General features: G+C 34.6%; 1 protein-coding gene and 1 pseudogene across 1 annotated transcript; one reads left to right on the top strand and one right to left on the bottom strand.

Moving 5' to 3' along the window:
• Positions 1 to 2,735: 2,735 nt before the first annotated feature.
• LOC145567118 (uncharacterized) lies at positions 2,736 to 3,786 on the bottom strand (annotated as a pseudogene).
• Positions 3,787 to 6,976: 3,190 nt separating this feature from the next.
• On the top strand, positions 6,977 to 10,695 carry LOC145580326 (disease resistance protein RGA2-like). Its single transcript, XM_081637744.1, has one exon. It carries the CDS (start codon positions 6,977 to 6,979, stop codon positions 10,583 to 10,585), a length of 3,609 nt encoding a protein of 1,202 aa, XP_081493870.1. The 3' UTR covers positions 10,586 to 10,695.
• The last annotated feature ends 2,563 nt before the right edge of the window (positions 10,696 to 13,258 follow it).

Here is a 13,258-nt window from a genome sequence, read left to right as displayed (position 1 = left end):
GTCGGGTCAATCTAGCCTGAGATCAGGTTCAGGTTCAGGTCGGGTCAATTTCGGTTTAGATTATTCCGAATTGTTTACCTTTTCGGGTATAGGTCAGTTTGATTCAAGTCAAATTCAGATTGGGTTCATTTTCAGGTTCCGGTTGTGTTGAGTCGGGTTTGGGCGGGTTAATAGATGGTACATTCGGGTTCGGGGGTTAGGGTTGGGTTTGTTAGATAATTATTTGGCCGGATAATCTTAAAGTTAGATCATTCTTGGTTTTGGTTCAAATTCAATTCGAATAAATATCGATGGAGTGAAGCTGAACCTATATAATTATGCCTTTTATAATTTGATCAAACATTATCAAGATTTAATTAAGCTTATATGCGAAGTAATAGAGAACAAAAGGTATAACTAAACAATTTGTACCAATATTTTGTTAAGGATTGAGGGTTTACAGAACAGTACGTACCAGCTGAACGAAAGGTGTGTAAAATTTTATTAAGCCTTTCATGACTCGGGTCAATAACAAGTTGTGTTGGGTTATAATTGCTTTCAGGTTCTAATTAGGTCGGGTACTAATCCGGGTTTGGATTGTTGTCGGGTCGCATTAAATCAGTTGACGGTTACTATCATATCGGTTGCAGGTTCAGGTTTAGGTAATAAAGTATTGAATCAAATCGGTTGTCGGTTAACATCAGGTCAATTCGAGTCGGGTTACAGGTCACTAATTTCACCCAATTGTTCGGGTACAAATTAGGTTCAGATCATTGCCGTTTCAGGTCGGGTTTTCGGGTCGAGTCAGTTTTTGACAGCTCTACTAACAAGGCTTGTTTGGTATTGTTTTTTGTTTTTAGTTTATTGTTTTTTTAAAAAGAAAAACAAAAAACCCAAAAACAGGAAACAAGAAAAAGGTGTTTTCACTTTTCTGTTGTCAGTTTTTCAAATTATCATGATTTTAATAAGTTTGACTAGTTTTTGATTCATTATATGATATATATTATATGATTTAAAAAAAAAACAAAAAACAGAAAACCACAATGATGCCAAACGAAGCCATATGAAATATGGTTTTTTGAACTTAGCAATATTAATGTGGGCAGCCTAGGTTCTTTAAGTTGTTGTTGGAAAGGAAGCTGTGAATCAAATAAGGAAAATTTTGTTCAAAAAAGAAAAAAAATGAGAAAAAGAGAGATGTTAATAAAAGACAGTCTATTTCTTGAAAGTTGAAACTGCTAAATGTATTAGCGGTTTTAAAGCTACAACCACCATTGCCATTAGCGGTTTAAGCTGAATCAAAGAAGAAAAAAAAAAACTGACACCCAACATTGATCCTAAATGGATGTTATTAGGGGAATTTAATGATTTTTAAACCGACACATAAAGGGAATTTTTAAACCACTATTGACACGAACATTGATTTTTTATGGCTTTAATTTGTATCTAGTGTCCGCCACATTAAGATTTCGTGTTATAATTGAAAAAATTGATGAAAAATAATAAACCCTTTTGAAATCAGATCATCTTCCCATGAATAACAACGAACCTAATAATGATCTGATAGCAAAAACAAAATAATGGGTTTTTCTACATATTAGTGATATTACCCCCAAGGTATTCAATTTTCTAAGCTGTTCATACCCATTTTTAAATTACACATTGTAACTCCAAAGTATCTTTAGTGTCTACGTAATAAATATCCACGTAAGTTGCATTAAAATAAAAAAATAAATAAAATAAAAAATCCATGTAATAAAAAACGTCTAGCCTAAAGAGTCAAGAGGAGATTGTTACATGACCCGGTCCAACTACCTCTAGGCTCTAGGCTGTAGCTTGTCCCGGTCCGAACTCTTCCTCCTCCTTTCTATTCTCGCTGTTCACTTTTTTTCTCAACTCCATCAATCGCTTCTCGACCTCCAAGCCTTCTTCAAATAACTCAACTAACTGTTTTCAGAATCTCACTCTTTTATTATCTCTTATCAAAATTAATTTGAAAACCTATATGAATCTCAACACCTACATGCAAATTAAATCAAAACTCAGTATTTTTTTTAGCATAAAAAAGGAAAAAGAAATTCAACCCGAAAGCCTCTTTCAAATTCGATTGAATTAGGCAATATGTTTATTGATTAAGGTTGATTGGATGCTCTTCATCCAATTTGGGGCTGCTTGTTTGCAATTAAATTATAAGGTTTTTCCCCAATCTTCCTTGTATCATTAGTAATTTTTCTCTAATTTTTATATTTGAACATTTCTGCAAATTTTATTTTATTTGGTAGTAATTTGATTCCTAATCAATGTTGTTATAGATAAATAATCATGGAGGTGGTCTGAGAGGATTGATGGAGGGCAATTACGCGTGTTTTTTTATGCTGCCAATACCAAATCAATAAGGTAAACTATCAATCATCTTGATATTAAAAATTGGTTAAGTTAAATCTGTTTTGTTGTTGAAATTTTGTGATTTGTTTAATCTTCTGATATTATACAAAGTGAAATCTGGTATCAGACTAATATGAGTGATATCCTTTCTTTTTGGACAATGTTAGAACTCTGAATTAGTTTTAGTAATGCTGTACATGCTTCTGCCATTATTAGTTAATCCGCGAAAGTAGAGTGAAGTCTAGGGGAGTTGGCCACCCATCTAGAAAGCTATCGGAAATTGTTAGTATAAAGACATAAAAAGCTCTGAAAATGTCATCATCCCATTATATAATTATGTTGCTGTAACAAGGAAGATAATAAACAATAAATTAGTGTAATCTTGTAATGTCTGGACTGCAGAAGACTTGGACCTTCTCAAGGGTTGGGTTGGGTTCATCCCTGAAGATAGACTCCTTTCCATCAGGTCTCTTAGCATAGGATAACCCCAGCCTAGACTTTGCTTGCCTGAGATCACCTGCACCTCAACTCTGATCAGGTCCTGTAAACACATCCATGACTGGCGTTAGAGGTGGGCCGATGAGCAGTCCATCGGAGCCAAATTGTGGCCCCCCACGGGCATAATCGAAAAGGGCAGCTCCACTGCCCCCAACTTTAGGTAGTATTATTGGATCAAGATTCCCATCCTCTTGCCAGTAAAAGAGGAATGCATCAAATGTGTCATAGTAATCATCTGTGTTTCTGTAACCTTCTGGATTGCATGCTCCAAATTTAAAGGGCTTGTTGTTTGTGTAACCTATTATAACACAAGGGCCCTTAAAGTCACAGAATTTGTAGAAGTCTATTGCATTAAATTTATCAACGCTTGCTCTGTAACAGCATTTCAGTTCTCTTCCTGTCAGTTAATATTCCCAACAAAAATATATTATTAACAGGAATAAGATCAAATTAAGTATCTGAATTTCTTTTTTAATACTTCCAAAAAAAAAAAAACACACCAAGATATAACACTAGTGTGAGTGTGTGACTTCAGATTTACAAAGGTCTAGATGTATGCAACATTATCCCTAATCAGTCTATCCAGATGATAGATAATACGAAGTATGTAATACATATGGGTTCAAATTTAATCATATGAAATGGGAAATTTAAAGGTTTACTTCTTAAAATATAATACTTGTATTAAATTATGGTAAAAATTTTGAAGTAAATATCATGATGATAAAAAGATAGAGAAAAAAGAGGATACATACCATTTAGAAATGTTTTGGAGACCAGAGAGGGTGGGAAAGGAAGATCAATGTCATGGTACTTAGGCTGTGATTTCTCATCAATTTTTAATTTTCCAATGTTCCATCCAAATAAGCCCCTTGGACTTCCTCTCCACCTGTAAAATACAGTGTTTGAGACACTACACGCCATTAATTTTTCCAGATAGACAAGTGACCACCCATTTTTTTATACGAAGTACTTAGATGTATAACAAAAATATCTTATCTTAATGTTTTTGTTGGTTATTTTGTTATTGTTCTCCTCTCTTGTATGATTTGATGTTGTAAATTTGTAACAAACCTTGGTCACTTGGTCCTTACTATTTCTGAACTTGGACTCTTGGTTGATTGTCCTGTACTCCCGTGTTCAAAAAGTGATTGTTGGATTGATATTATTTTACAGTTTTTAATTTATATTTTGTGGTAATAATATACTAATACGGAGTATTTTTTTCTTGATGTTTATGATTTAAACAAATATGTGAAAATGTGAGTTTAAACCTCTTATCGTTGTTATATGTTGAAATAGGTAGCCAAAAGCCATGTAGGAAAAGATTATGTTGATGTCCACAGGATCGTGTCACGACGCTAATAAGTTTAGAATTTAGATCAAACTTGAAGCCTAGGACTCTAGGAGGTATTAAGTATATGTGGAAAACCTATTACTCTCCTTTATGCTTTATTATTCCTCTCTTTTCTTATATATATGCCTATACTTAATTTACCATAAGACATGATAGGTTTGATTAGTAAGGACTAAGGAGTCTACCACCTTACCTTCTTAAAATAAAATTTAAAAGTTCATACTTTGTGTTATTTCATTTAGTAATTAATTATTTAATTACTACTTTGTATAATATTATTATTAAAGTTTAATGCATTGCCTATGATAAAGTAAAATTGAAGTATATTTACATTTGCAAGATGTTACTTTGGAAGTTTTAATTAATAAATGGGTAATCACAATCACATTATTAGTTCAAATAAATATTATTCAGTAAACTATACAATGATGGGTTCATAGCTCAGTGGTAGAGCAATTGACTGCAGATCAATAGGTCACCGGTTGGGCCCTTATAGTATACTTTTTGATATTTTTTGTTTAATTAAACTGTAACTCTAACTCTCTAAGGACATTTAAGTACTTCATTTACAGTAATCAATATCTTAATAACAGACACAACTTCAATGAATTCCGTACTAATTTTGTACACATTGAAGTACATATTAAGTACAATCAATTAGAGATACCATTCTTAAATCCATCAACCAAAGCAAAGGTACGGTCGTACGGCAGATGATAACCATTACTAATTGGCTTATCGTCACACACTCACACTTCACAACGTCATCCCCTGCCTTAAACTCCTTAAAATAAGCTATGCTCCCAAGCTCTTCTACCTCCTCAATGACACAATCCAACCTAGCAACCGTCTCCACTATCAATGATGCAACAATTGGTCTTGTATGGACCCGGTCTACAATAAATTATTGTAGACCCAAAATTTGACACTTTCAAATAATATAATCACATTCTGGATGATATAATCACTTTTTTAGATGATATAATTATCTTTTTGTGAGTCATATTTTGAATTATATAATCTCATATTAAACCCATTTAATGAGATTATATAGTTATCTTTAGGATGATAAAATTTAAAAATCATGTTTTGAAATGATGTAATTTACTATTTGATACTTTTTATAATGATAAATTCACTTTTTGAGTTATATATTTATATAACAGTTTCAAAATAATATAATCACTTTTGTAGTAATATAATCACATTTCGTATGATATAATCACATTCGTATGGTATACAAGAAGGTTGGGTCTACAATAAGTTATTGTAGACCGGGTCCATTCTAGTCTTTGTAATGATGCAAAGGCCGGCGAATGGTAAAGCCTCAGCAAACTCTAGGCTTGTGATGGCTGGTTTTGCTCAACGTTGGCCTCAACATTTTACTGTCTCCTCCACCTTCCTTCTGTTTAGGTGTTAGAGCCTTAGTAGGCGTAGCAGTCTTCTGATCTCGCTGATTCTTCCACTCAAGTAGGGCAGAAGAGTCGGTCTTCTACCTTAACCTACTGCTTCCATGGAAATAGGAAACAGTACCTTGATGCCCGAGGCTCCGGTATTTGGCAATTTGCGCATCTTAAAAATAATAAAATGTACAGAGAACAGTAAGCTGTTGTTCTATATACTAACTACTGTCCTAGATAAGTTGAAGCATAATATGCACCATTACAAAGCCTCGTCTACAGATTTTGAATCTAAAATTTCCTAATATATCATCAAACAAATTATTTTCTTCTTCAGCTTTTGATTTTGAGTCACTGAAGTATTGTTGGACACACGCTGCATCATAAACAATAACAAGGTACTTAATGTAACAACTGATTAAGCTGATTAACAGAGCACCTCAAAACTCGACTTTCATTCACATATCATGTGAGCATATACTATTTCCCTAAGTAAGACCATGTTATCTTCAATAGAAGACAATAGTATACAATAGAAGTTATTTTTCATTACTATGATTTTGAGTACAAAGGGAGTAAGACCATGTTATCTTCTACCTCATAATCATAACTCTTCTTTATATACGGGAAGAATCTAATGTATGTAGCTGACGTTCCTGCCAATTCAAAGAGTTAAAATGAACTTTCAGTCGATAATAAAAAAACTGCAAATGCAATGAAGATTAATTATTGGCAACAAACTCAAGGAAAAACGCCAATGATCCAGCCATAATTGTCCCAAGTCCTCTGTTCAGTACCTTGCATAATGTTGCCCTTACATACAAAAAAGCTAGAAATCATCTAAACACTTGCATACAATTTTGTTTTCTGAAAATGAAAATCAGGCCTTGTTCATGTTCTCTGTGAGATTTATAGTATTGAGGTTTGTGAGTTATTAGTTTTGTTGTCAGTTTTCAGAATAAATACGACTATACGAGTAGCATAAATACGACTTCTGACTAGTATCAAGTTCACTGCTTTGAACCTGGTTAGGCCCTTAAAAATTCATTTTATTAAATCTCAAGTCAACTGTAGGCATACACAAAAATTTCCATTCAACATCAAACGTCATCAATTTGAATTATTCATCAAAATTCTAAGAAAATTTACACACTTACACCGTAGTCTACACACTCTCAAGACCCGGACCGCTTGACCATGCATAAAATTGATTAGTCAACTCCTTACAATTTTACTAATACAGAAGGCCTACATTATCATCTTCAAGTCCTCAATCTTTCTTCACAACAATTTACTTGACTCACCAAAAATTCTGATTTCTAGAGAGAGAGAGAGAGAGAGAGAGAGAGAGAGGCAAATGGCTGAAGCAGTACTATTTGGCATTGCAGAGGAAGTCCTGAAGAATCTGGGATCAACTGCGGTTAATGAGATTGCCTCGGCATGGGGCTTCAAGGCTCGGCTCGAGAAGCTCAAGGACACCATCAACACTATCAAAGGGAAGCTGTTGGACGCTGAAGAGAGGCACGCTGATAATCACCCTGAAAGCCATGCTGTTCGTGGTTGGCTACAGAGGCTTACCACTGTTGTCTACGATGCAGATGACTTGTTTGATGAGTTCGTTACCATTGCCTCACGAAAACGGCTCATTGATGGAAACACAATGTGTAAGAAGGTACAAACATTCTTCTCCCGCAACAATCAGATAGCCTTTGCCTTCCGTGTTTCCCGAAGGATTAAAAAAATTCGGAAAAAGGTTGCTGACATTGTCAGTGATGGTACACAATTTAACTTTGTACCCTGCTCTAACAAGGTAATGGGTAGGCCGATGAGAGATCAGACTGATTCTTTTGTTCATGTTGAGGAAGTTATTGGTAGAGAAGATGATAAGAAAGTTATCATAGGCATGCTGCTTGCTTCTTCAACTGACGACGAGCACGAGCAGAGAGACAAGATGCCCTCTGTCATCACAATTGTGGGAATGGGGGGTATGGGAAAGACCACTTTAGCTCAACTCATATATAACGATCATCAAGTTAAGGAGTGCTTTGAGATGAGATTATGGGTCTGTGTTTCAGAGAACTTTAATATTGAGGACATCACTAAAAAGATCCTCAGGGCTACAACCAACACAGAGATTCCAGAGTTAGATATGGAACAGCTACAAGGTCGATTGCAGGAAGAGTTGGGTGATAAAAAGTACTTTCTTATCCTAGATGATGTTTGGAATAATAATTGTGAGAAATGGTTCAAGTTAAGAGCTTATTTAAAGGTTGGTAGAAAAGGAAGTAAAATCGTGGTAACTACTCGATCAAGGGAGGTGGCCGAAATAATGGGAACTTTTCCTCCTCATGAGTTACACGGTCTATCTGAGGAGAAGTCTTGGGAATTATTTAAAAAGATGGCATTCAATGAAGAAGCTCAACAAAATCCACAACTAGTGGAGGTAGGCAAGGAGATTGTTAAGAAGTGTGGGAAACTTCCTTTGGCCATAAGAACCGTAGGCAGTCTGCTTTATGGTAAGGAGGAGAGAAAGTGGTCGTCAATCAAGGAAACAAGTCTAGCAAAAATACCCGAGAGCCAAAGTGATATTATGAGCATTCTTAGGCTTAGCTACCATCACCTATGGTCACCAATGAAAAATTGTTTTGCATATTGCTCTTTGTTTCCAAAAGACACTAAATTGGACAAAGAAATGTTGAAAGAGCTCTGGATGGCAGAGGGTTTCATTACTCCAGAATTCAATGAAAACCAAAGTCTAGATGAAGCTGCAGAGGACTATTTTCAAACTTTGTTGCAAAGGGGCTTTTTCCAGGACATAATAAAAAACGAATGGGGTGCTATTACGGGTTGCAAAATGCACGACTTGATGCATGATCTTGCTCAAGAAGTGGCTGGAGTCAAGTGCAAGGTTGCAAAGTCTGCAGAAACTGATTTTGATGACAAAATCCTCCACTTGTCTTTTGCTTATCATTTGACCTCCTTGCGGGAAATCCCAAATGACATGCTTAATTTGAAGCTACTGCGTACGTTTATTTTGCCGGAGCAAATAAATGATGGGTCTACCTTCAGCAAATTCATATGCCAACAGTTAACAACGAGGTTTAGCTGCTTGCGGGTGTTGGATCTACATAATCTGAGCCTCAAGAGTTTGCCCAATTCAGTTGGTAAGCTTATTCACTTGAGATTCCTTGATTTATCAAATACACATATTGAAGAACTCCCTGATTCAATCACAGATCTTCAGAATTTGCAAACACTTAATCTATATGGGTGTTTACAGCTTAGAACACTAACAGAAAATATTAGAAAACTTGTAAATTTGAAGAGGCTTGATGTTATTGATTGTTTTAAATTAACTCACATGCCATCAGGGTTAGCAGAATTGACTTCGCTGAATAAGTTGCCTAGATTTATAGTAAATTATAAGCATTCTGCAGAATTAAGGTACAATCCCAACAGTACTGCTAAATTGAGTGATTTAAAGGAACTCGATAACTTGAGAGGTTACCTGCGTATAGAGATCTACAGAGATTTTGAAAAGGATATGGTAGGAGAAGCAATGGAAGCAAAGTTGACCAAGAAACAGGGGCTGACTAAACTGATAATAGCCTTTTTCTTAGCTGATAATGACTGTAACCATGATGAAGCTGTGCTGGAGGGCCTCGAACCGCATTCTAATTTAAAGAAACTTTGGATTCAAGGGTACAAGGGTCAGAAGCTTCCAAGTTGGGCAAGGAGGGGTGATTTGTGTATTACTCTTCCAAATTTGGTTGTGATTAGACTTAACAACTGCAGTTGTCAACAAGTCCCTATGTTTAGTCAACTACGTTTCTTGAAGCGTCTTGAGATTATGTCTATGGAAAGTGTGGAATATATGGAGAATGGTGTATGTGGCACTTCCTTGCCATCATCAAAATTGCAAGGGATGCAAACTATATTCTTCCCATCTCTTGAAGTACTTGAGTTGAGGTGTATGAAAATCCTAAAAGGATGGTGGAAAGAAGTAGAAGCAATTGAAAGTATAGATGATTCAAAAAGTACATTGTCACCGGAATTAGTTGGGACAGGCCAAGAGTATGATCATAATCAATTATCCATGCAATTTTGTAATCTCTCAGAATTGGTAATACAATATTGTCCGCAGTTGAAATTCCTGCCACATTGTCCAAAAGTGGAGGTTTTGACACTAACAGGCACCAATGAGAGGCTCTCAGTATTGAAGAAGGCAACAACTCTATCAACAACAACCACATCTTGTTCTGGTTCAGGAAAGGTTGATTTGAAGTTGAAGGAGCTGACAGTGGATAATGTGGAAGATCAACTTATGTCCCTCCCTAAACAATGTCTACACCAGCTTTCTTCATTAACTGTTCACTGGGATCACAAGCTGGTGAACACTAAAAGTCTAAGAGAAGCGTTTGCAACTCTATCTAATTCTCTCCGACAATTGGAATTCTTTAGCTGCAATAGCTTGAGAAGCATATCTCAAGGCCTAGAACATTTGACTGGACTGGAGAAATTGACCTTTTGGAACTGTCCAGAGCTTGATGTATTGATAAATGAACAACCAACGCCAAGCAGAGAGGGAGATGAAGATGGCAGAAATATGATGCTATGGAAAGCCTTCAAAACTAATCTTCGCTCTTTGGTTTTTGAAGGACTTAATAAAATGGTTGGTCTTCCAAGTAAGCTTCAACATTTGACAAACCTCCGTTATCTGAATCTCTCAAGAAATAAAGAATTGAGGGAAATTCCAGGATGGATAAGTTGTTTGTCCTCTCTTGAAGATCTGTATTTGCGGGGTTGTCCCAAATTGACATATCTACCAGAAGCCCTTAGCAAGCTCACCTCCCTAAATAAACTCAGTATCATTGAATGTCGAGGATTGACAGAAAGATGTCAATGCCCAAATGGTCTAGACTGCCCCAAGTTTCAGCATGTCCCTCTTGTTACTGTAATAGATTAGATTATTTTAGTACTGTTGTCTGTTGGTACTTGGTACTTGATACTCTCCTGCTCTGTATGGTATACTGTAGGAGTGTAGGCTAATAAATGTATATTTCCTTGGATTTGATTTCATGCCGGAGAACTTTGTAATGCATGTATACCTTTGCCCTTAACTAATTAAGGTCACCTTTGTATTTAGCTAGGGTCACTTTTTCTCTCGAGTTAGATCACTTTTGTCTTTGGTTAGGGTTACTTTTGCCTTTGAGTAGGTTACACTTTTTTTTAATAAGTCAAGGTCACCTAGCTTTATCCTTAGTTATCCACTTCAGTGCTTTTGGTATGGGTCAATATTGTCTTGGATTGGGGTCACTTTTATTCAAGGTTAAGATCACTTTTACTACTCTGGTTGCTAACAATTGTTTTTAACAACACAAGAGCACTTACACATCTTCCAAGCTACAACCTTAACCAAAATACATCATACCATCAGCAATAAGCAAGCACTACTTATAGTCTGCATAAGCTATGTAGGACTTGAACCCACACCATGTACAACTATTGCACATTGCTCTATCATTTGAGCTAATAGCCTTGAAATCAAACAATTGTACAAGCATTCAAAGACCAACAACATGCAACCAAACAACCACATACAACCATTTTTATTCAAGGTAGCTCATGAAAGTATTTCTGACAACCAAGTAAAAAAAATTAGCTAGAGGGAGGGGGATATTGAGTAATAAGAGTATGTTTTAGTCTTTTAGAAGTATGTCGGGGATAATTTTCTTGTAGTATCAAGTATTACTAGCAATACTAGGCAGCTTAAGGTGAGGGATGTGCGATTTGGAGCTGCTATATGATATACATAATGTCTAAATCAAGCAAATAATAGCTTGTCCACCTCTTGTACTCATATTCTTATGACTTGAACCTTGTTGGATAAATATATGAAATTTGAATAGACACTAGCAATTTATTTATGATCATATAAATACAACTCATGTCGAATAGTTTTTAATTAATAATCTCCCTAATTTTTAGTGACATATAACTATATAAGTTTATCTCCCATATTACATATATATATGATTGAAAACCCAAATACAAAAATTTAGAAAATGGAACACTTACAGAAGTTCATAAAACAATTTTCTTCTGCTCGTCTGCAGATCCCAAAACATTTGCCCCTTCTACTCCAACTGGCAATGAAAAATTGAAAATCACCAAGTCTGCGGCACAAATTGACAATAAATTATAATCACCAATAATAACAAGAATGCATCACAAAGATGAAACAAAATAATAATGATCACATTCATATGAAGCAATGAATATTTTATAGCAAGACATCTTCTGAATCCCTGAACTTGCAATTTTTTGAGTAATTTAAGTGAAAGCCAAATTCTCAATATAAAGAGCAACTCTAACACTATAATTAAATAATAAAATCGAAAGCCAAATTCTCAATATAAAGGGCAACTCTAACACTATAATTAAATAATAAAATCGAAAGCCAAATTCTCAATATAAAGGGCAACTCTAACACTATAATTAAATAATAAAATCGATAATTTACGCAAATTAGACTTTGTATCTGTAATTTTGTTATTGAATCAATATAGCTGGAAACATACCTTTCAATATTTTAAGTAATTGAGGGTAAGTTTAACAAACACAAAGCATTCACAACTTTATCATGGGAAGATTTAGTTGAAATTGCAACTTGTGAGAAATTCAATCAAAATAAAATCAACCAAATACAGAATTTTGAGTCTCATAATATTCAATTATAAATTTGTTTTATGAGAGAAAAAACCTGAGACTAATGACAGGTAACTTCATATAATATACAATTCAAAAGTCCAATAACAATCAAATCATAAATATGGAGACACAAATTCTGAAACTGAAAAATCAATTTATAGATAGATTACCTCAATTTTAATCGAAATTTGAGTAATCAATTAGAAAGAAAATCTTCATAACTTCCAGATCTTTTGAATTTCTTTCAGCCTTTGAAAAATTGAATAAAGGTTTGATATTTGGAGAAATTGCATTTAATGCAATTGTTGATTTATGTAGAGACGTTGTATCGATTGTTGGTTGAAAATTGCAGATTCGAGCGCAAAAATCTGTCGCCGCAAATTCTCTCTTCACGCTGGGTTTGCAACTTTGCAATGCATTGTAATTGCTTACGGTTTTTTTTCACTTTAATTTTAAATGAGACTTAATAGAAAGAAGATGGAGGGACTAAAATCAAAGAGTGAAAATAAAAAGGTTGAATTAAAGAGGGGAAATGAAGATAAAATGTTTAATAAAAGAGTTAAGATGATAGGGAAGTGTAATAGAATGATGACATATGTCTTTTTTGGTTTGATTTTTTAAATATCACAAGTATAGATAAAACGACATGTGGCACATTGAGTTGAAAAAGATGATAGGGAAGTGTAATAGAATGATGACATATGTCTTTTTTGGTTTGATTTTTTAAATATCAAGTATAGATATATTCATCAAAATGTTCAAATTCACCGTTTGCTATTAATACCGTGTTCTATTTGCCCGATACTTATTTGATCTAATCTAAACTTATTTAAACTCATTATTCCTTATTAGAACTTATTTTATTTATAAATTAAATTGGGTAGCTCAGACTAACCATTTATCGCAACTTATTAACCCTGATATAAGT

The sequence above is a fragment of the Chenopodium album genome, chromosome 2 (genome assembly GCF_948465745.1).
Source record: "Chenopodium album chromosome 2, dcCheAlbu1.1, whole genome shotgun sequence".
Classification (NCBI taxonomy): Eukaryota; Viridiplantae; Streptophyta; class Magnoliopsida; order Caryophyllales; family Amaranthaceae; genus Chenopodium; species Chenopodium album.
Note: the sequence above shows the minus strand (reverse complement) of the source record. Positions and strands in the feature narration are given on the sequence as shown.